Source organism: Cygnus olor, assembly GCF_009769625.2.
Source record: "Cygnus olor isolate bCygOlo1 chromosome W unlocalized genomic scaffold, bCygOlo1.pri.v2 SUPER_W3, whole genome shotgun sequence".
NCBI lineage: Eukaryota > Metazoa > Chordata > Aves > Anseriformes > Anatidae > Cygnus > Cygnus olor.
Genome location: NW_024429074.1, coordinates 846,689 through 871,168, shown reverse-complemented (window position 1 = coordinate 871,168; position 24,480 = coordinate 846,689). Strand labels below are relative to the sequence as shown.

General features: G+C 44.0%; 1 protein-coding gene across 1 annotated transcript; it reads right to left on the bottom strand.

Annotated features, from left to right (window-relative positions):
• Positions 1 to 1,134: 1,134 nt before the first annotated feature.
• On the bottom strand, positions 1,135 to 23,429 carry LOC121062933 (SKI family transcriptional corepressor 2-like). The gene is made up of 8 exons (XM_040543237.1): positions 22,076 to 23,429; positions 21,267 to 21,976; positions 20,575 to 20,635; positions 20,176 to 20,250; positions 12,802 to 12,867; positions 12,320 to 12,418; positions 9,698 to 9,765; positions 1,135 to 1,197 (listed from the first exon to the last, which is right to left on the bottom strand). The coding sequence occupies exons 1-8, from the start codon at positions 23,427 to 23,429 to the stop codon at positions 1,135 to 1,137; spliced, it is 2,496 nt and encodes an 831-aa protein (XP_040399171.1).
• Between the last annotated feature and the right edge of the window lie 1,051 nt (positions 23,430 to 24,480).

The window sequence follows — 24,480 nt, the reverse complement described above, 5'->3', positions numbered from 1 at the left end:
AATGTTTCTGAAAAACACTCCTGAAAAAATATGGTGTTGGGTGCAGGAAGATCCTGCAATGCATCTGCAGGAGACTGAACTACAGAAAACAGTACCACTGTAGTTCTGCAAGGCTCCCAAACTGTACTACTCTTTCCTGGCATTGGTTCAACTTAAGTCTCTGTTGTGGTTTAGCCCGGCTGGCAGTCAAACACCACACAGCCGTTTGCTCACCCTCCCCCCTCCCTCTCCGGGATGGGGGAGAGAAACGGGAAAGTGAAGTCTGTGAGTTGAGATAAAGACAGTTTATTAAGACAGGGAAAAGAATAACAATAATAATAATAATAATAATAATAATAATAATAATAATAGTATTAATAGTAATAATGTGTACGAAATAAGTGATGCACAATGCAATTGCTCACCACCCGTTGACCAATGCCCAGCCTATCCCCGAGCAGCCGGCCCCCCCTCCACCCCGGCTAGCCACCCCTATATATTGTTCAGCATGACGTCAGATGGTATGGAATACCCCTTTGGCCAGTTTGGGTCAGCTGTCCTGGGTCTGTCCCCTCCCAGCTCCTGCTGCATCCCTAGCCTGCTCGCTAGCAGGACAGAGAGAGGCTGAAAAGTCCTTGGCTTGGTGTAAGCACTGCTCTACAACAATTAAAACATCAGCACGTTATCAGCGCTCTTCTCATTCTAATCCAAAACATAGCACCCTGCCAGCTACTAGGAGGAAAATTAACTCTGTCCTAACTGAAACCAGGACAGTCTCTCCTCAGAAGCTCTGTTATGGGCACGAAAAACCCTGCCCGTGTGTGAACTTTTACTGCATGCTGAATGTCAAGGTAGTTTCCCTCCTTCTGCCGAAGGTCCATTACCTTGAGGCCACTTTCCAGTGTCAGAGAGAAGTACTTGCTCAGGCTATTCACCCAACTCTCACTGCTATGTCCTACCCCAGTGAAAGCTAGCAATTTGGGTGGCACGTCTGCGATCAGCTTTAGACCATAGCATGACACATCTATAGGCAGAGTTGTTAGACCAGAACCCGTAATGTCACACAACAGAATGATTCTGTCAGTTCTCGCAGTGGCTGCAGAGAACAAGGTGATGGCCAGGCCAGGCAGAACAACACCTTTCACAAACTTACCTTTAGCTTTTGCTGAGGTGTGTACCGAGCTTTTCTTTCCTGATCAAGCTTGCTGCATAGGGAATCTGCAATGACACAGAAACAAAGCCACTGCTTTACGCTGTATGAATGCTGAAGCAGAAATTAAATAAAAATGGCCACGATTAAAACAACAGACAGATATTAAAATCCAGTATAAAAGATGTCTTGTGATGTTTTGTTCACATCACAAAAATAGAATGACCACCCATTCTGCTACCTGTGAAATGATAAAAATCAGCCGTCTGTAACAAAAGGCAAAAACCACTGATCTCTGAGCAGCCAAAATACAGCAGTTTGGGAGTATGAGTCTTCATATATTTATATCACTATAATTAGAAAGCTCTTAATAGCTATCTCTGACTTGCACCAATCTGAGGAAAGCCACTGAAGTGGAACAAATAATTAAAGGAAAACACAGAACATAGGCATATTAGGGAACATGGTTATATTTAGAAACAAAGTGGGATGATGTGTTCACAGGCTACAGGGGATGCAGTAAGGGGCAGCTCTTTTTCAATGCTAGGCCTTTAGAATGCAACAAAGCTAAATTGCTCTGAGATTTCTCCATTAGCTGGGAATCCAAGTGTCTACAAATTCACTATTCTTCAGTGCTACCTTCTGGAAGGACTGTTGGAGGAATTCACGTTGGGATCATAAAATTTATGTTCCTACGCTCCCAGGTGCTGCCGCACACCGAGGTGACCTGCTTCTGCTGCCAGGCACTCCAGAATATAGCCAGGAATAACATCAAATATGTTACTGTGAGCTGACAAATGGGCTGAACTGAAGTCAGGAACAAAGCCTAAAGCTGCAGTAACAGCAAAGGGAATAGATGGACAAATGCACTGAGTTCAAGCAACCTGCCCTGTATAGGTAATAACATGCCAGTACCAGGTGAATTTGCACCTGTATCCACAATTTCCCTAACATGCATTCTTGTACACCCTTGTTCTGGTTTTAACTGCATCATGCCCACAGTGTGCGAGAACATTTGTGTGAATTGTGCTCAGAGTGCCTCTGGACTGGTAGTTTACACTAGTATCTGCATTGTCATCTCTCACAGAGAGTATCTGTGCATGCCTGCCTCAGTAAGGAAAAGGGAAGGCTGGGACTGAGAGGAAAGAAAGGGACATCTGCAGCTCAGGAGCTAACCCTTTCGCTTCTCAGGAAAGGAGGTCAATCTGACTGAAAGACGCAGCACGAGGAAGAAGCAGTGTCCGTAAAGATGAGTTGTCTGAACAAAAGCCTTTCACAGGGGGCACACCACTTCTATTACATAGTCCTGAGAAAAGGGAAACGTCCACGTACAAGCTGAGAAGCCCAAACCACTGGTGACCTGAAGGAACCCATGATCTAGGTGTTTTGTCTGACTACTCTTACAACCTTACCCTTCACAGAAGCTGAAAACTATCAGGAAACTTGCTGCTAGATCCCCCCCCAAAACAGAGCTCGCCCTTCCACTGAGCCCTGGGAGAGAGCTGCCTTTTTGGGCACAGTGTTTGCAAAGGATGGAAAACTCCTCTCCAAACTGCACCAGATAGGATTGTGCAAAGAAAGTTTTAATCAGATCACCCATCTGCATGATTTATATCATTACTTCTGAGATAACAGGATCAGTGCAAATCTGGCAGCAAAGGGAGTCACAAACAAACTGTCTGGATAAGCACATTTCAGCTGAGACCTGTGATGTTTCTACCAGCTACTTTATTCCTCTCTCCCACTCGTAACAGCAAATAGGCAACATCAGTTTGCATGACCGTCAATTATATAGGACATCTCCCAAGACATACTGACCTAGAGAGTACAACCAGGTACGTTCTGTCAGAAATGTACTGTTCTTAATCCACTTTTCTGCTATATTTTGCACATCAGCATCTTTTCAACGTGTATTGGTTTGTCCATGCTCCTGGTAATAAATGGAACTGAGAGGCGTGGGTGTTCAATAGGGACAATGACTACTTCCTTCACAAGTTAAATCACCTACAATGTCATCTGCTACTTTTCGTGTTGGATGAACGTTTCATGACTCCAGGGCTGCAGCGGAACAATATTTAGGGCTGTTCATAACATTACGGTCCCCTTTAGTGCATCCAAGGTGAGTGCTCTGATGAAGACAGGATCAGCACTTAAATAGGCATGAAGATCCAATGTGCAGCCCCTTATCAAAGGCCATACACCCCTGCCAAAAACAACAAAAAAGCAGATGGTTGGGTGTTGGGTTTTAAGCATCAAGCAATATGTTTCTCATGACTAAGCCTATGTAAATAGGAAATAAGGTGCAATAGGAGCAGATCTGTAGGGTGCAGGAGAAAATCCCAGTGTCCATACTGCATTTGCCTTAGTTTTTTCCTTCAGGCTACCTATAGCCTGAGCCTGGGTACTGATCATGCACTAAGAGCTGGAGCACATTCAGTGCATTCCTGGAGCACACCTGCTTTTGCTTCATCCAGAAGGAATCCAGTTTGCAAGCTCTTGAGTCTGTTCCACAATATGACCTGAAGCACACACAAGCAGACAGAATTGGGGATTCAAGTCTAAAGCACATGCCTGATTCCTGCTACATGTGGACACCAGAGAAGCTGCTGCGCACCATCCTCTTTTGGAGACTGCCTTTTAGGTGGGGTACACAATGATACATCACCCTGACTTTTATTGCTTGAACAGGGAATCTCCATTACTCCAAAACACTAACATGTACCTACAAGTATTTAGTTAAACAACTTGCATTGCCAGAGAGCACACACACGACAACTCAGTGTCCAGCCAAGACAGCCCTTCCAAACAAAACATATTTATGCAGGAAAGGAGACCGATGCACAGCTGAACTGCCAATGGAAAACTACAGTTTCTGCACACACAGTGCTTTGGAATGGAATGATATGAGGGATTACACAGAAGAAAAAGCATGCACTGAGTCTTTGACAGCTGAAGGAGGAATCAAAGTGCCAACAGCTTGCCTTAGAGGGGGTCTCTTCACTACTGCCTCGTGAAAGTAGTTATAGCTGTGTAGGCTGAGTTCAGAGACACTTCCATCCTGGATGTGCTCACAGCAGCACACCTGCCTGCATAGCATGCACAGTGATCGAGAGCCAAGGCTGGAGTATGCAGTCTCTCTTCTGTGTTTTTACTGGAGCACATGAATACTACAGAAAAAGGATTCTGCACACAGGCAGTAGCAGAGGCTGGCTTGTGGCTCTTTGGTATGTATGGGTCTTTTTTTTTTTTTTAAATCAGAATTTTTGCAGTTTGTAAAGGAAAGGAAGTTTTTACTTTTCTTTCTCATAAAAAATAATTCCACAAGCATTCATTTCCTTTAACATTTAAATTTCCTGGAGGAAGAGATGCAGCTCCACCCTACCAGTTCAAGAGATACCCAGATGCATTGTCAAGATACAGGTTTTGCTCACCTGTCTTTAAAAAGCGGTCAGTGGAAAATAAAATTCTGGAGAAAATGGTACTTGTACCACAAGTATACGGCTACATACCCACAAGCACTGAACTATGAGATAAAACATCTCTTTTCTTTTGGTAATGAAATCTGCCTTGGAGTCATCAAGATAGAGTGAACACAGAGTTCCAGAAATACTCTTTTACCTGTTATTATCTGTGTGTCAGCAGATGTACACTTCAGTGAAGATACAGCTCAAGAAATCCAAGTGCCATCTTGCTGAACTGATGTTTGCCTCTAACATTCCTGTCAAGGTCAATCGATCTAGCTGGACCACTTTAAGCAGAGGACCAAACCAGAAATCCCAATAAAGCACTGCTATTTCCTATTTCCACTTTTCAAATATGGAGTGTCGGGCATGCAGTGACCAACATCTCTGCATATCTGCATAATAACATGCATATTCCTTGTATGTACAATGAATACATTAGTTGTACAAAGCACCAACTTTCCCTGTATAACAAAAAATAGGGACTAAATCTACCGGTGCTTTTCTTAACAGTAGGATCCAAAGGGACATGATTTCATACCTCTGAAAACTAGAAATACCACCCCATGGTGGATTTTTTTTTTCTTTTAAACAGTCCTTGTAAATCTTTAAAGAACAGAATGAAAAACGATGCAGCCAGAAATCAGTTTTTGCAGGCAGATAGTTCCTGATTTATTTTATTGTCTGCCTCTGAAGAACAGAGTTTATTCAAAGTAACACCAAGGGTCAGAGGCCATTAAATATTAGAGGAGTTCTAGCTGAACCCAGCTTTGAGGTCAGAGCATTATTATCAGCCCAAAGTTAGGCCAGCAGGGAGGTGGTCAATTCACTGGAGTGAATATGAAAACCAACCAAACCAACATTTTCCACTTCAATAGAATGTCAGAATAATTTACATTTCCAGTGTGTCTCAGAAACCTACTGCCTTTTATCCCCACATAAAAGTAGTGGGATTGATCACTACCTGATCTTAGCTATCTGAATCACAATGGCAGGATGACACTTCTTTTTTTCAGCCTTTCCTGATGGATAGGCTACAGCTGTGGTTTCCATCTGTGGACAGGCTTCCTGGGAATCTACAAGCTACTTTTAAAGGAACTCTAACAAGAAACGAAGAAAAGCCAGCCTGTTTGCAGTAGGCTTAAAATTGTTATTTAGTGATCTACTCTTTTGCTACACTGTTTTAGAGGGGTTTATAAAAACATAAAAGGATAAAAATAAGCATGCCAGAAATGCTGCTTCTGATTTGTTTCTCCCACCAGGAAGGCAGGAAGAAAGTTCATGCTTTTTAAATTTGATCCACTAATGCAGTTGCCCTGAAGACAAGATCAAACATGCAGAGACTCCAGCAGGAGCTAACTCAGTACTATGTCAGGGTGGTTGGGCTGTCCTGACAGATAAATTCTGGTTGTAACAGACAGAAACCAACAACTATGAAGCCAGGTGAGCTCTTATGAGGCTGCACCACATGTGCCATGTTAGAATTTACCCCAGTTGCTGGACAGCTATTTCTTCAGTGGCCTTTCAGTACCACTTAATTCTTAATTAACAGAAGCCAGATTGCCCATGCTTGAAGCAGAACATGACCTCTAAGTCCATGCGCTGTACTTAGCCTTTTTGGGAGACAACACTGAGGAAGGAAGAAAAATGCACTCAGTGATTCAAAATTCATATTCTTGTTAAATACGATGATTGATTGCTCCTTGGCACTTGGCTGAAAGCTTGGCACACACTTGTTTGCAACACTTCCTGGTAGCTGCTCCAGGCACTCTGACCAACTCCTTTCTTAACAGAAACTGCCAGTGGCCACAGCTCCAGCTACCTACTGAGCCAGGTTGTGTCCAAAGAAGTCAATATCCATTTCAGAGGATGTAACAGAACAGAACCCACCCCTCCATCTTCCCAAAGATCTGAGCCTTGTTCCTGACTTTCATGAAGGCATAAAATAATTTTTAAAGGTCCGGAGGGGACAAAGCATTAAAATTACAGCTCATTGATTAAACACTGTTTTATCAGAAGCTTTTAATGAAGAACGTTAAACACATGTCAAGTCCTGGCTGCTGTGTGCAGTGATTGCAGAGTAACAGCAGAGGGCACCTGAAGCCTGAGCCATCGCCTCTCAGACCTGCCATCCCAATTCAGCCCAACTTCCCTGCACGTGTTCACTCCTATGGCAATTTGTCACCACGTTCTGCATTGCAGTTTCACGGTGTCATTCAAGAACTGTGATTAAAAAAAAGCGTTGTGTTCAATGTTAAGGATTGTCTGGGCACAAAACGCTGCTCTCAAACAATCCTTCAGTTTTTGTTCACACCACAAAGTTGTAATGTTTCTCAAGGAGATGTTGCTTTTGCCTTTTGCATGCAGTGTTCAAAGGCAATCATATTTGGCTAAGTTTTTCAAGCGTAGCTTCAGTTTGCTGTATTCCAGAACTTTTCTGACACACCAAATGCTCGCAGGCAGTTTAATTCTGGGAGTCTGATTATTTTGTTACTCAGCAAGGGGAGGCTGGAAGAATTCTCGTTCAGAAAGACTGAAATCTTTGTTCTGGCAAAACGTGCATCTGGTACACACTTTGTACAAGAGTGCTTTTAAACAAAGAGACGCCTTTATGATCATGCATAAGTGTTCAGAAAGAACTAAATTAAGTTGTTTATTCCCTCAATGGTGAGAGGAGCCAAAAAAACCCTGAGTCATTCATATGATCTTTAAAATAAAAAAGCAATTAAGCCAAATTCTGTAGCTAGTTAAACCAGTAATTTTTGTGTTTAAGCCTATACAGGTATACACCTATGAAACTGTAACTAAAATTAAGATTTGAGTATGCATTAAGAACTTCTGCTTTTCTCTTTGTACTCCCGTGTTAATGAGAAAAATAAGTGTGGGCAGCTTTGTGAAAGCAATGATGCAATGTTCCAGGTATATACAAAACAATCTACCCCTGTTAAAAATGACAAAAAATAAGTCAAAAGAAACCATGCTTTTTATGTAACCTGGACCAAAAGACTTAATTCATCCATGGCATAAACCAAGAAGGCCAATGGAGTTCTATCATTAGCCCATTCAGCTCAATCCTAAAGGCAAATGTAACCATATGGAACACATTCATATGAACTTAAAGTAACTGCAGGGATTATCACATCAAAAGTGCTGACTCCATTTCAGTTATTAACCAAAACATCGCTGACAATTTCTGCACCCAGCTTAAACACACTGGTTATTTGCTGCAGTCTCTGAGTTCTTCATATGCAAACATCCTTTCATTGGTCTCACTGTTGCACAGCCTGCCTCACCAGTATCAGGAGGGATACCCAAATGCAAACAAAGACTTACTGATGCTTTGGCAACATTTCTATTAACAGTACTAAAGTCAGGCAGCCAGTGAGTGAAGAGCTTCTGAACAGCTGGTACAGTACATTAAGTGTGGAAACTAGTTTCTGTAAGTACATTCAGGCAGCTCTGTTTAATGATTAAATGACTATTAGTCTTTCTGTAGCACATACCGCTAATGAAAAGGGTGTGAATTACATGATCATATTTCTTTTCCTGCCCAAGAAAAAGAACTATGCTGAATCTTGTGATTTCTCCACTTCTTGTTATTCTGAGAAACCACCACAGCTGGCTCAGTGAAGACCTGGGATATATGCTTTCAGAAACAACTTCATGATTCTGCCACAAAGTGAATGACAGATATGATCCATTCATTCTCACCTTGGGAGGGAGAGTTAGTTAGCTTCAAGTTCAGCTGACACGAGAGATAAAGGCTGAAGTGGGCCCACAAACTTTGTGCTTAGATGTGCTTCACAGCAGGAGTTGGACAGTCACCTGCCTAAAGTCCAAAGCAGCAGGGGAAGTGCTTTTCAGGATGACATCCTAATGACCATCTTCTGTCACAATGCAATTTACAGATTGAGCCAAACTCCCTGCCAGGCACTGAGAGACAAAAGGGAATGCAGAACAACTGGACATGTTAAGGAGTGGAGACCAGCAGCAAAAAAAAAAAAGAATTCCAAGGATGTTCTGGACTCAATTTTCTCCATAAACAATCTCTTCCCAGCACCCTCCATCTCTCATTGAAATCTCTGAAGTTGAAGTCAGCAGGAACGGGGAGCAGGGATGTTCGGCAGCTCTAAAAATAAGGCCACTCCTAAATGCCTTTAAACATAGGTGCACACGCTTGACATTCCTGGCCTTCAGCTTTATTTTTGTGTCGTAACCCATCAAGTAGAAAATGACAGTACCAGAAGGCTGGACGACCCCCTCCCAGTCCCAGGGTCTGTAACAAGCAATAGGAAAATTCAGATGCTCAAGCACAGGGCTGATTCAGACAAGTGGAGATCTTTGGCAAGACTGCCTCAAAAAACTGTTGAATGTCTGACTGATCACAGACAAAGCACTAACAAAACAAACATTGCCTGGCAGCCTCCTGTTTGCTAGGATGCCCGGCTCTTAATACTGCATTTGTGCTCCACTAAGCAGTATCTGAGTAAGAAACAACTTCACGTACTCCGCTCTTTGTTTGGTTTGGATTCAGTTAGACCCTGAATGGCAAATTTTCAAAACAGAACACTTGTATGCAAGGATCTAGAGCTGCACTAACTCACACACACGTGCAAAATCCCACTTGATTTAAAAAAACAAGCAATAGACCAAACAGCAATGCGTGCATACACTGAACTGCGTTTTGACAACTGGATCCTTTACTGCTGAGTTAAGCACTTTCAAATTTCAGCCATTAGAGTAAAAGACATATCCTAAGGTTTATTTTCCAGGGCTGAACTGCACCCCTTGGTAACTATTGCAAGTATTTAACTGCTTAAGGTTTACTGACTCAGTCCTCATGTTTCTCTCTGAAGAAGCACCTCTGAGTGTTCAGTCAACACATCCCATTTAATTGAAACATGAAGACCCATCTGGTTACTGTATGAAAGTAAATCTCCAGGTAATTAGACTCTAAACCAGTTGAGAACCGCATGCTTACATCTTGCTAAGCATAAGGTAATACGAGCTCAGTAATACTGCATCTGCATGGCTTGCAAAGGAAAGGCTTGAGGAGTGTACTTAAAAAAGTGATAGTTCATAACATTTTAATAGAATACAAACTTACAATTTGTAGCTGCTGTACCATTTCTTCTCTGTATGCCAGCTCCCGCTTCATCTGATCTTGAAAGTTATCTATAATTAAGAGAAGAAAAAAGTAGATGCAGTACTTAAAACAGAGACCACAGTAGAATTCATATAAATCAAAGGAAATCAAATGCAACCACTACTGAGGAACTGTGAAGCACCACAAAGCCTTTCACCCAACTAAAAGATGTGCCTAACAAAAACTTCTTATCTAGTAGGAGACACTGTAGGCAACAGAAAAACCTGAAGCAGCAGCCCTGTCTGGCAGCGAGAGCCTGGAGCAGACCCCATCTCTTTCTGTGCAACACACACTTCTCTAGAGGAAGAATCTTGGATTTTACACTTACTTGCTTTACAAAAACCCATTTTCTTGTTTTATTATATAGGGAAGGGTTTTTTTTGTTAAGTCTAAATCTGTAAATAGGTTTTACGGTCACTTACATATATTGTTTATAGCACATTATCTATTTTCCATTTTAATCCTGAAGAAAATTGACCACTACTTTGTGGTATGCTGAAACCACATATTTTTCAAGCTGGCATACACAGTCGCCACTTCCTTGGTTGGCCGTATGTGTTCTTTTCTTTTATTTGAATTTTATTTCATGTGGTTTAATTGCAGTGTTTATTTACATGGCAATGACAGAGCATTAATTTTACTGTAGAAGAACAAAAGGATAAATGAGTGACCTGAATGGCAAAACTCCAAGATGCCATTTCACCAATACCACACATCAAATATTTTGATCTACACAAATTATTTGAAAACTACCTCACTCCCAAACCCAAGTAATGACTGAACTTATACTGAAGGATGAGGTTATCGCCTTTCATTAATATCTACACCACCTCAGGCTCTTGTTTATTTATGAAGTTTTCAATATTTGGGCTAAAGATGGAGTCATTTCCAGAGACCTGCCTTGCACTTTCTTGCTTCCCTGAACTTACCCTATCTGATGCTACAGAAAGTGGGAAAACATATGTTCTTTAAATAACAGGAAAACACTGTCTGTGTTCCCACCTCTTCTTTTGAGTCAGGGAGGTGCAACATTCCTCCACTTGTAGCAGCAGTTTTTGTTGAATTGTTTATCTCAGGGTACTGGCCATGTTGGTTTTTGTCCCTGGAGTTTTTATGAAGGAACTTGGAGGTCTAACAGAATGAAGAGTTTCTGAACTCTTCAAGAAACTATGGTAAACCATCATGAGGGTATTTTGCCTGAGTGTTGGTGAGACATTTCAGTCATGCAGGAGTTAATAGAAGTTAGCAAAAGGCAGAACAGGCTGACAATTAGTCTGGGAAGGCTTTAAATATCTATCCTGATTTGCTGTGAATCATATAGTGCTTCATCCATTTCTCAAAAGAAAACAAGGACAAAAAGTGAGAGTTTAAAAAGCAGATTAAAAAAAACACACACACACAAAAAAAAAACAACACCAAAAACCTAACAGTATCAACATTAGTAAAACAGTGAACGGAGATGCTGTCAGACCTCCTTTGGACATTTGGAAGAAGCAAAAGGTGGCCCCAAAGAGGCTTTTTTCCTTCATTTTACATTCAACACAACTCAGGAGACTATTGGGACAGACAGCAGCAAAGCTGTGACAGCCAGGCATGGAGAAGCCTGCGTGACAGTACTGATCTCTGTGTTGTGCTGTGCTATAGACTGGCAGTGAAGATGCCCTGATCATTCCAGCTCCATAACACTACGTTCATTAAATGCTGGAGAGCCCTTACTGTGTCTTCTAGGTTGTCCCAATTTATGTGGGATTTTTTTCTAAAAGCACATTTTCCCCTGTTGCTGCCAGTGTAATTCAAAAGGCTTTAACTGATAGGTCTTACACCATTTCCCTGTGTATGCAGTTCAACGTTCTGGTAGCTTTATGAAAACCCTTCTAATCGACTATTTTGTTTTCTTTTATTTAACACATGGCCAGCACGTTCCATACCCCCCAGGCAGCACCCCATTCATCAGACATGGGGCAAGAGCCCTCTCAAACAACCCATTTCAAGAGGAAAAATCCAAACTGTTATTTCTACTCCTTAAACACACTCCTTAAACTCCAAATCAATTCTCCAGCATCAGCTAGGACCACAAAAACATGTCCATAAATTACCGTCTTCAAAAGCCTCCAAGAAGCTGGTTAAGAACACTGACATCCCTGTACCCCCAGAAGTCCCCAACAGGTTTCCCGATATCCAGCCATTCCTTCCTGCAGAGAGGGAGTATGGCACAGGAAGTGGTGTGATGGCTCTGTGCTAGAAGACCCCCCTCCCTTCTAACAGGCTTTAACAGATTTTTATTAGATCTGGGATCAAAGTTCACTGGGAGGCAGAGATACTCCCCATTTTCTACTCCTGATGACGCACTGTTTTCAGTGTTATCAAATCCAGTCAAATATACACCAAAACAGACATCCAGCTTCAGATTTTCTCTACAAAAGACCTGCTTTGGCAGCCTGAAAAACTACAGCAGATGTGCCATCAACCTCAGTAGAACTAAGCCAAAAATCCTGGCAACACAACTGAGAACATACTTCTCCCGCTTATAACAGTCCAACAACAACCCATGAATAACACCAAAACCACAGATAAATGTCTTACTGAAGACAGGGAATGATGAATTTCCTTTCAACACCTGGAATTCCTGTTCTAGCCTCCTCCGTAAATCAATTTGTTCAAACAAAACCTTCTGGAGTTCCTCTAATAAAGAGGAAAGAAAAGTGCTTTTACTAATCTGTATAAATAATTCTTGAGTTAACAGTCGTAGAGCAATTCATCACTATAAGACAAAATATTTTAGCAGTTATTAAAAAAGCGTTGCATAGACCTACAATAGATTTTGTGCAGAAAGCCATGAATATAAATTAATGTAATATATTATTTTAAAGTATTATGTTAGTGTCATGTATTGATTGATATATATGCATTAATCTCAATTATATCCACCCAAAGATCCATATATTATTCATATGTTACTTGACAAGCTTAAAACATGGTGCAGAACAAAAATGCCCCCTATTATACTCATATTCTATTAAAACAAAGAGCAGTTTTGTAACATAAGAGGCCCTTATTTATTTTACCTTTCCCCATGTTTTCTACATCCTTCTTCAGTGAATGATGTGAATTGGTTTCTTGTGTGTGTTCGCCTTAAAAAAAGAAAGAAAAAAAAGTTACTGATTTACCAATACTGCTTTCCACCAGTATTGTCTTTACTATGCAACTGCTTCAGAGAACATGGAATGAAAAAGGAAAAAAAATACAAAGAAAGAATAAGATTAAGGTTTCCTTACAGCATCTAAGTATCATTCACAAACAGGACAAGACCTGCCTGAGACCAGAGACATTTTTCCTTGTACAGGCTCTGAAACCCCAACTGGGTACCACCTGCACTCCTCTGAAGTTCTGGCTCCTCTCAGGGTCTCAGGCATGCTACTGCACTCTGCTCTCTTGGCTCCAAAAACACTCTGTCAAATTTTATTTCTTGGACACATTTTGTGAGTACAGCACATCTTCACGTGCCTTGCAGAAGTGACTGCAGGACTTGCATTTGCTTCTAGTTCAGTAAAGTGTCTACCCAACCACTACTTCCTGCAGGTGAGACTTGAGGTCTCCACAATACCAAGGAGAGTTCCTCTTCCACATATGCTGCCAAACTGGTCCACGCTTTCATTCCAACCCCTCCTGAAGACGCTCTTATCGGAGAATGACTAGAAGTGAGCTGAGAAAGGGTCAGAGCTTTGTCTACAATCTCATCTCCTCTCTTCACAACAGGAAATCCGTGCTTTCTGGCTGGGTAGGATCCTGTTCCAGAATCCACATGCAAAATCCTTTTCCATAAGCCCCTTTGCCTTCATTGTCTCTTCAACTTTATAATCTTCTATAGCTCCATGCCAAGGACTTGTTATAATTGTATTTAATTAACAACCAGCTAAGAAAAAATTAACACCAGCTGGATTTGCACCTAAAGGATACACCTGTGAGGTCAACAAAGTCAGAGACTTCTGTCTTTGGTTGCTTACATCACTTTTAGTGATACAGTAGTAAAAAATTTTCTAAATAACAGAATTTCACTATTTCTAGATATATACATACTGCTTCTTTCAGCCTTTTCCATTGCAAATAAAAACCAAGAAAACAAACAAACAACAACAAAAATCTTCACAAGGTGTTATATTCACCTGGATGACAGTTTAACTTAAATACAAACCTTCTGACAGAAGGTTTTATTTTAATTATCTTGGGTGATTTTTTCCTCTAATTTCTATGAACAGGGTTTTGAAAAAAAAAAAAAAAAAGCCTGGAAAACACATTTTTAAAAGACAAAATACCACTCTCACTGAAATAACTGGGAGAATTTCTATTACTTACAGTTGAAGTATAAAAGGACTCTCAATAATTAAGAAAATATTTGGTAAGTAGTCAATTATCAAACTAATTGGACTAATTCTCACTTTTGTCCAGACAGTAAATGCACATCATTAAATACTGTTGAATAACCACAAGAAGGACACACATGTAAAGCTACTCATGTATTTACATATTTGGAAGAAAGAGTCAAAAAAAATTCTTGGTTTGGGGGGAAAATAAAAAGCTCTAGCATTGAAGAAGTCACTGTACAACAGGTAAGATAGTATGAGTTTTTAAGTAGCTGCTGTCACAATGCATTTGATAGTAGGTTGTTATGATATGCAAATTTGAAAATTGAATTGGAATGTCTTGTTTCATATGCAGTCAGAAATCTTTTCACAAAACGTTTATTTCTGTTTTTAAAAATCGATGTATTCTTATATCTAGTAAACCTTGAAGTCATAATATATGAAACATATCCAATAGCTATGCATTTCAGCATCTGCTCTCTTTTCTTATGTCCTTATTAAAAAAAGGAAACAACTAATTCAGGCATATACATTTACACAACTGATACCCGGTGCCAGCAATTCAATTTAAAAAATCTGTTTACATAACACAATTATAAAAAAAATAATTTTTGTATTATATTTGATATAAACAAAGTATTTTCTACAGGTAAGCTGTCTCACCACATTAAAAGAAATAACAAGCTTAAAAAAAAGAAAAAAAATATCACTTTTTGGGCAGTGGTTTGAAGCGTTCCCATAATGCAAAATGGCCTTTTTTATCTTAGTTAACATAATCCAGTTTTAAACAGGATTGCTAGTAAAAGAAGTATTTTCTTAGATAAATACAGAATGAGGGTATACAATCAAAAAGGAAAAAATTTAAGGTTAGGAAGGGTATTTATTAAATCATAAATATTAGTGTATTTTTCCAAACAATTTCATTTTAGCCATTCTTTTCTGAATGTTTTATGCGCAATTTTGAGGGAGAACAGGCTCAGACAGAAAATAACAGGATTCTTCATGGGTGGGAAGAGGAAGGGGAAGAGACGAGATCCTAGTACAGAGCATGGCAGCCACACAGACGGCTCTTTCCCAGCTGCTTGGATGAGCTTTCAGGGCCATACGGTTTGAGGCTGCGACTCGCTGGGACTTAAAGAACTACATTAAAATGAAAATAGGGGTGTGTAGTATGATGAAAAACTTCTCCAGCATCTATAGCCTCCCTACTAAGCTACTGAAAAGGCTTATTAGAAAATCTACAATCCTTGCCTCTCAAATAAGTAAAGAAGAGGAAGGATAAAGTGAATGTATTTAAAGACAAAACCCAGCACATCAGTTTTAAAGAATCAACCGCATTTTTAAACAGCTTTCTGATGTTCAAACAAGGCCTTGACATTATTATTGTTAATGGTAATAATGATAATAATCAGATGAGTTTCACCTTTCCAGTCCCCCTCAAAATGATAATCAGGAAACTGCTCTTCTCAGTTTTTCCATACTTCCCAGAGGCCTCATCATGTGTTGTGTACTGTTATACCTTAATTGAAAGGGAGGAGGTATTGAATATTTAACCAGCTTCCTTTCTCTTAAATGTTAATTAAAAGCTAAATAGGTGTTTAAAAACAAACAAACAGTAAGCCCAAAGAATTTTAATCAGTCTAAGAAAAAATCACTTCCCCTCATAATAGCTCCACCATAACTCTCTTGGGTCTTGTCTGCTACACACAAACTTGGGCCTGCTCAGCAGCACATAAAACAAAAGCACTGAAAGCTGCGCAACTCCCCTCTGTGGACATCTAGGGTTTGTTTCTGAGAGGTTCAGCTTTGGTTTAGTCAGAAAAATCGACCTGTACCTCAACGGCCTGCTGGCTAAGGACAGGAGGGGACAAAATATCCATGGCCACTCTGCACTGCCTCCACTAAAGCTTTCAGTACCTCTGTTCATGCCAATTAGCTCGGGTTCTTTCCACTTAGTGCAGACATTTTTAATCTGGAATAAAAGTGGGTTATATTTTGGGGTTACACGAATGGCATTCTTATTCTTGAACATGAACATCCACACATGGAGGAAAGGAGAAGTGGTGTCTGTGGATAGGCACGCCTCAAATGACTATCATCTCTCTGAAAACAGGAGGTCCCCGTTTGTACATCGGCACAACCTCAGCTCTTGGATGCTACTATTTCATTAGCTCTGCACGCACTGGAGTAGTTAAGATTTGAATTAAAAAAAAAATCGCTCTGTCTGTGGCTGGGCATCGGCCTTGTTATTCCTGGACGGCACTATGTACTGCAGAGCATGCGTGGCCTGCAGCTCAATCCTACAAGGTGAGCAAGCCTGCAGCACTGATGGTCTACCAGGACCACCATAACTTACATGTGATTTTTTTTTTTTGCTGGACAGAGTACTGTGTGCAGGCACAAAGACCGCGGTGCTGATGATATTGGTATCTTCTGGGTACAAATATATATTTATTTAAAAAATATAGGCAGATGTGAACCAGCAGACTTTGAGAGCTCCAAAGGCTCCATCTGTATTTACAATTAATGACTTGCTTTAGGACACACACAGTTCTTGCGTTTGTCCTGAAGAAATCCTACCAAAACACACTCTTACTGAAAATATTCATGCATCTTGAATATTCATGCCACATTTGGGGGATGAATAATCAATAGGCTAATCAGACCTTTGGAAAATATGCCGATTTTAGGAAACATAATAAGCATATTTTAAGTGCTTTTCTGTACTGGGGCTGATATACATGCCTTGCAAAATCTGGAGATTCAAATGTTAATTTGCCCTGAAAGTGGTTTAACTTTAAAACAAACTAGTTCTATTTTTGCAGATATAAAGCCTAGTTTATAACCTCCATTTAAAGTTCAAAACATGGACATCCGATTTTAAAATACCTGCAAAATATCTCTAACAGATAGAGGAAAAAACAGTTTGGGGATTTCACACTAAACATTCAAAAACTGTGACTGACAAAAAAATATGAAATGTTTTAGACAACAAATCAATTGGCTTTTGGTCTGAGCCGTGGGCATACATCTGGGAAGTATTTTATAACTTTATTCTAGAAGCACATAACAGCATAGGGCTAGAACATTTCTAATTTTTGGTTTGTTTTAAATGGAAGGTGGGATTCTCACCAGCATCTAGAAGACGGGGCTTAAACACCCCCACCCCCAAAAAACAACACTGAATATTGTGAAACTTGCAAAAATAAAGAAATTTAACAATATTCTCCCCTTTTAATAATTCAAAGAGAACTCCTAAACTCCTTAGTAATAACAGAAGAGAAAAGAGACAGGAATAGTAAATAAGGACCCAATCCTACCGCCTGTCTGCAGTTTTGTCTGCCGTGTGCATCCACGTACTCACATGCAACCTTATCTATTAATTTGCAGTACTGGGTCTCAAATTTAAATTTCACCCCCACTTCAACTTTTAACTTCTTTGCTTTTTGGCAAACCCCTTCCATAATAAATTTGTCATTTAACTTCTGGATCCAGTGCTTTACCACTTATCCCCATAAAGACTATACAACTGTCCAGCTTGCCATACCTAAGACATACCACACTGTTTCCAATCCTCTACAAACTACTGTAAATCTACAGTAATTGCACTAATATTTTCAGAGTTATTCTGGATATATATTTATGAATAAATGAAAGAAGAATCTGGCTCACTGTTCCTTGTCTGAAGTTTCCCTGGAATGCTTGCCAAGCCATATTTTTAGAAATCAAAAGAAACAAAACCAGGGAAATCATAACAACATTTGAGAAGCTGGCTTCTAGCTGTTATCATCACTTACTTTTAGAACTCACGTTTCTTATTAAAACAGATGCGAATTTAGATTGGTTTGGAAACTTACAGAACTCAACTTCTCTTTAAAAAATATGCAGTATTTGCAAAGCAGCATTACAATGCCATTGTGTGCCTGACACGCACAGCTTCTCTACCCTTCAACTGCAGGTGCCAAAGGAGGGATGGGATGGCAAACTGCGGCTTTCCAAAAAAAAACAAACCCAAAATTGGACTAGTTACATAAGTTGGTCATTGATATCTTTCAAAACTGCTGTGGGAATATGAATAATTTTGAGCTCTTTCGGAACACTGCCTGACTAAAAAGAAGAGGGGGATTTTCACCAACAGTTTACTGGCTGTGCCGTACGAACGGCTGCAGGATCATCAAGCCCTTATCTGTTTCAGCCTTGGAAATAGCTCTGCCTCATATGACTTTCCAAGTTCACTGGCACATTGAGAATACTAAGCGAACATACGCAAATATTGTCTCTGGCACAGAAAATATGGCATTTGTTTTAGGATTCTTTTTGCTAAGTCTACTTAAGAAATACAAGTTGATCTCAAATCAAGAGGAATTTTTCCAGAATCATTTAATCTTTCTTAATCATATTAGGAACACACAGCTTTAAATAACTCATAAATGTATTGACTGTATTAAACAAATTGGAGAGCCAGAATATTCTGCAGAATGTTTTGACAATCAAGCACAAAAGCACTGTGAATATAACCCACTAATTCTGGGCAAGAGTAAGGCGGCCCAATCCTATATGAATATACCAATACGAATCTTTCTGAAGATAATGGGACTGCTCTTGCTTAGAGAGCACACAGAAAGCATTTTCAGAAATGAGCCCCTAAACATTTTGCATTTCTTTACAGTCAATTTATCTCAGATCCAGTCCGGAGACCTTCAGACACCCAGGTGCTGCTCTCAGTTTACTCAGTATCTTTACGACTCTCCCCAGATTCAAAACACACAGGGTAGGTCACATCTTTGAAAACTAAAATTTACATTTAAATTTACCACGTAGATAAACATATAGCTGCCACAGACACATAATAACAATGAATACAAACATTTGGGTATAATATAGAGAGAGGCGCTATAAAGTCTACGTAAAAAATCAAAATATTACCATAATTTACTTTTTAAAATGAGCATGGATAGAATCATTTTTGAAAAGACAAAAAAAAAAATTTTTTTTTTCTTCAAAATATATTGGCCACAGCGCAGGACACTTCCTATGCACAATGTACTGTATTCCTAAAAATTCTCGGGTTCTTAAGGTTTAGTTCTGCTAGTATCACTGTTGTGCTATCAGCAGTAATTGTTTCAAAGTACAGAAGGTAATTAGGTACTCTCCACTGGTCCACAACCTTGATCCAACTCAATCACAAAATTGACAAAATCTAAAACACTGATAGGTTTCTTCCTGATATGCTATACCTAAAGTAGGTTTTATCAAGTATTCCTTAAAAATGCCCTTTAAAATGGGACAGATTTACAAATGTTTGTGATCTTTCAATTGTTCTCTGCTATTATATAAGATTTCTATAAGATCCCATTTCTTCATTTCCACTCCTTGTACAACTCTCTCTCTCCCTGCTTGCTGTCTCATTTGACAGGCAAATTTGCAGACATTGCCTGAGGATAACAACCTCGTTTGACAGTCAATTAACCGTGAATAGTCAAAGCCAAGGCAGTTTGCATTACATAAATGGAAAATTAGATTCCTTTTTCCCAAGAAACAAAACCCTCTCCTTAAGACACTGCAATAGACAACTTAGTATCAAAACTTCTAATCACGTCTTTCCCAAACCCCTTGGAGACATTTAGCAATCAGTAAAAGGTGGTTTCATTTAATTTGTATAATGTAATTTTTGTAAATGTATTATACATTTTGTGTAGAGATCATTATCATGGAGATAATATAAATGTTGGCATAGATGTCATAAAACACCTTTAATGTCTTTCTGACAGATATTAAAAGCAATAAGCTGTGATCCTTTTTAATGGAAGGTTTCAAAGAGAACATTTCAATTATTGTCAGTTTATGCTTTTCCAGCCTGTTTCATTGTGTAACTTGATACATTTCTGAAATTTCTGCTGAAATATGCCCAGCAATTAATAATCTTATTCCTATTAATGTCACTGCTTTCCACCTATTTACATTTTTCTGTTATATCTGCTTGCAATTGTTTTTATCTTTACCCTTGTACTAAATATTCAGACATTTGATTATGAATTTAAGTCTGTCTCTTTATCCTCTACCATCTTCTGAGCCTACCTGCTATATCTCTCCAGAAGTCTCCTCCTGAAGGCTCTGAATCTGTGATGAAAAAATTATGCTCCTTGTTCTTATCTGAAATCCAAACAAAAGGCAGTGCTTAAAATACTTTTGCCAGCAAGAAACGGCAAACCAGAATGAGTATCAGAATCCAGAAAAAAGTAAATACATATTGGTAAATTCAGCATGCACAGAGATGCGTTTTGGATGTGAATGAATATAGTGTTAAATTACCACTGCAGAGAGACTATTAGAATGTTTAATGGATTTTTTTTAAATTGAAATCATGGAAGTGATTTATTTTTGTTTAAATTGAGGGACAGAACAAACCCACACAACACATGCAACTGCGAATTCCCACACCTTACGGCGAGTGGGCAGACCTACGCCTGTACTCACCTGAGAAGTTATCCTCTTTTGTGGGCAAGATGACTTGATTACTCTCCTTGCTTTTCTGATTCTAGAAAAACAGAAAAGAGCGAAACGCACAAAATCAATACTGAAAACAATTAGGAGCAGATATGTAGTCTCAGACAGATTACCAAGAGCGAGCACAAGAAGAGCACCCATGGGAACAACATTTTGGGGGAATCCCACCATGTTCTCTTTCACAACTGCCTTTCGGGAAGGAATATGTGTCCCCCTGGAAACTTGTGGGCAACCTCCCAGGTGCGTGCGGGGTGGGCAAGGGGCTAAGATTGGGCCTGGATTATTTTCTCCCGAGCATTAACCTGGGATGAAGGGGTGTGCCATTTCGCAATGACCACGGAAGACCTTGTGGTGCCAGACACCAACAGCCATGTGCTACACTGAGACAACAACTGAATAAATCTGCTCTTTTTAAGCCTCCAGGGATGGACTGGGCTGGGCCCGGTGTGCTGGGCACATTGTGAGGCACTCGCCGCCTCAAAGCGGCTTGGTGCCGGGGAGCAGAATGAGGGGCTGCAGTAGGTTGGTTTTGGGGTGGGGACACAGAGTGGCCCTGCCACTGCACCAGGCCCCATGGTGGCCTGGCACATGGTGGGGGGACCCATCCAGCCTCCCCTCTGCCACGCAGCCCACTCAGGATGAAGCCTGAAGGGGCCATTTACATCTTTGTAGGAGAGCTGCTCTTCCAGCGACGGGTGGTGTGCCAGGCTGCTGCTGCCACTGCTGGCCTTGGGGTGCCTGGGAGGCGGCTGTGGTGGGACCTGGCCTTCGCCTGGCTTCTCCTCGACGGGTGGCCGGGTGAAGGGGATGGCAGCAGTGGGGCGATCCTGGCCACCCTTCTCCAGTGGACCCCACGTGAGCAAGAAGCAACTGGAGGCCACCAGGTGATCAGCCATCTCCTCCTCCTCCTCCTCCTCCTCCTCTCCGTCCTCCTCCTCCTTGGGGGGCTTGTGCCTCTCGACGTCGACCTCGGGCTCATCCTCCTTGGCCTCCTCCTCCTCGCTGCTGTCCTCGCTGGCAAAGCTGCAGCTGGTGCCGCCGGGGGAGAGGAGGTGGTGCGGGGGCGGCGGCGGGGGGTTCGGGTGCCAGTCGCAGCCCCCCTCCTCGGGGGGCGGCGGGGGCGGCAGCAGGAGCTGCAGCGGCGAGGCGGGGCGGTGCGGGCCGCCGCCGTGCAGCTTGGCCAGGCTCTCCGAGTCCTCCTTGCCGCCCACCGGGCGGAAAGCGCTGGAGTGGTGGTAGCCACCGCCGCCACCACCCGACTTGCGGTCACCCCCCGCGGCTTCTAGCAGGTGCGGAGGGTGCGAGGGGACCCGGCCGCCCCCCCCGCTGCCCCCTTCCGAGGCTGCGGGTGAGACCGGCTCCACGCCGCCGCCTCCGCCAGGGGCCGACTCGAAGAGCGGGTCCCGCACCGCGGCGGCGGCTTGGGGGGGAGCGGCGGAGGCCGCGGCCAGCCCCGGGGCTCCCGGCTCGCCGCCGGGCTCCGAGAGGTCCAGGAAGGCCTGGCGGAGCAGCCCGGCGCCGTCGTCCAGAGAGCAGCCCAAAGCGCCGGGGGGCTGCGGCGGCGGCTGCAGGTAGGCGGGCACCGGCAGGCCGGCGGGCGTGCGGGGCGGCCAGAACATGCAGAAGGGCGGGTAGAAGGCGGCGTCCTTCCTGCCGGACCAGAAGAGCCCCGAGAGCCCCCCGCCTGACGCCCCCCCGCCAGCCTTGTGCCCCTCGCCGCGGGTCTCAGCCCCGCCGCCCCCAACGCCCTCCTCCTTCTTGTGGCACAGCCCGAAGGCGGCGACGGGGAAGCCGTAGGGGTGCGGGAAGAGCCCTCTGCAGGCGGGGAACTTGTGCAGCACACCGCCGAAGGAGCCCTTGCTGGGCACCGGGATGACCGGGTAGCTCCGCGGGCTCTTTCTACCATGCACCGCCACCGCCTCCTGCAGCTCGTCGTCCTCCTCGAAGCGGGGCCGCTTCTGGTGCAGCTCCGGAGGAGCGGCCAGCAGGTGGGGGCTCAGCAGCCCCCCGCCCACCACGGTGGCCGCCGCCTTCACCGAGCCCAGCGGGTGGCAGGGGGCGGCGGTGGTGGCAGGGGCCGGGGGGACGGGTGGCAGGGCCCGCTTGCGGCTGCCGCCATTGAACATGGCCTTGACGTCCTCCCAGGCGAAAACCAGCTCGTCCTGGGGGTTCTTGTCGGTGAGCTTGAGGTGGCGGCGCCATGAGTTGAAGTTGGCGGCGTCAGGCTGCGTGTACTTGGCGTCAGGGGTGCGGTGCGAGTGGAAGATGAACTTGTTGGGGGAGAAGTACATGCTGCAGTAGCTGCATTTGATGCACTTGGCGCGGGAGCTGTTGTAGCGGGCCGGGATGAAGCTGCCCCGGCAGCCCCATGCACACTCGTGCGACACGTCGAAGGTGAAGTTGTCCGGCAGTTTGGGCGGCCGGTTCTCCCCCAGGAAGGACTTGCAGAGCCGCTCAGCCTCCCGCTTGGTTATCATGCCACAGCGGCGGGAGGAGATGGGCATGGCCCCGGCCCGCCGCAGGATCTCCAGCTGCACCGGCGTGCACTGCACGCAGGTGATACCCAGGGCCACCCGCCGGTTGTGAATCTCGTTGTAGCTGAAGTTCTTGAGCAGCGTGTTGGAGATCTGCGCCAGGCACAGCCGCTCCTGCCCGTCGATCACCAGGGACACGATGGGGATGCCGTAGAGGATCACCTGCCCCACCTGGTTGGGCTTCATGGCGGCGTGGTTGGCCCGCGGCTGGCTCATGGGGTCCGGCGGGTACGCGCTGGACGGCGACAGTAGCAGGATGTCCGTGGGGCTGGGCAGCGGGCTTGTCGCCATCTCCTCAGCGCCGGGGGGGGGGGCGGGGGGGGCGCTGCTCTGCTCCAGCTGCGGCCGCCCGGGGAGAAAGGGAGGGAGAGAGAGAGACAGAGCCGTCAGCCAGGGCCCCCATCGGGCAGGAGCCCGCCCGCCCCGTCAGACGGGTGCCGAGCATCCCTGTGCGGCTCCCCACTTGGCCGCGTTCCCCGACGGCGGCCCCGGCCCCTGAACCCGCCCTGACAAGGGAGAGAGCGGGGCTCCACAACAAAGCGGGGTGCTGAGAGCCGGGCCCGTTTGCACACAGCGTTTCTCCGACGGCCACCCCGCTTCTCCCGGCCCACGCATCCCCCTCCGCTCCCCCCCAAGCAAATCCCATACCCTCCCCATAAGGACGGCCCCCAGCCCTCGTCCCCCAGCCCGCATCCACCTCCCCATCCTAGAAAACCGCCCGGCAGCATCCTCCGGAGGGGGCCCCCTCCGGGGAAGGGAGATGGAAAAAGATCATTTCCCTGCCCTCCCGGCTCCCTTTACCTCCGCGGGTGCTCTCTAGCCGTGCCGCCGCCAGGCCCCCCTCCAACGGCATCTCCCCGTAGCAGCGCGGCCACCAGGACCCAGCCTCTGCGCGGAGCCTCCGCGCCTCTCTGCCTCCCCCCCCCCCCCCAAAACGTGGGTGCGGTGACGTCAGCGGGGGGGGGGGGGGGCGGGCTATGCCGCACACATCCCCCCGGCCGGGGGTCCGGCCCCCAGCCCTCCCTCCATCCTTTCTTCCCTCCCTCCCCGCCACAGGAGAGGTCGGGGCGCCCCGTCGGGGAGCGCCCCCCCCCCCACGTCGCTGTCCCCCGGGACCCCGCTCAGCGCCCCCCCGGCCTCTCCCGCGCTCCGTCTCCTTTTAAGGGATGGGGGGACTTTTGCCTTCCCCCCCCCCCCCCCATGGTCCGCTTCCGAGGAATTGGATGCGCTCAGTGAGTAGAAAAGTCGCGTCTTTCCGCAAACTGTTTCTGGATACCGTCAGAAAATACAGAGCTAGGGGAGAGAGGGAAAAATTATAAATAAATAAATAAACGTTGATTTC

Bases quoted from the DNA above. Each gene is read 5' to 3' on its own strand.
- LOC121062933 (XM_040543237.1), bottom strand. From the start codon at position 23,429: ATGGCGACAAGCCCGCTGCCCAGCCCCACGGACATCCTGCTACTGTCG. The intron at 12,419-12,801 runs GTAAAATAAATA...CCTCTTTATTAG, and splicing joins TGTAGAAAACATGGGGAAAG to AGGAACTCCAGAAGGTTTTG. The intron at 1,198-9,697 runs GTAAGTTTGTAT...GTGTCATTGCAG, and splicing joins TGGTACAGCAGCTACAAATT to ATTCCCTATGCAGCAAGCTT.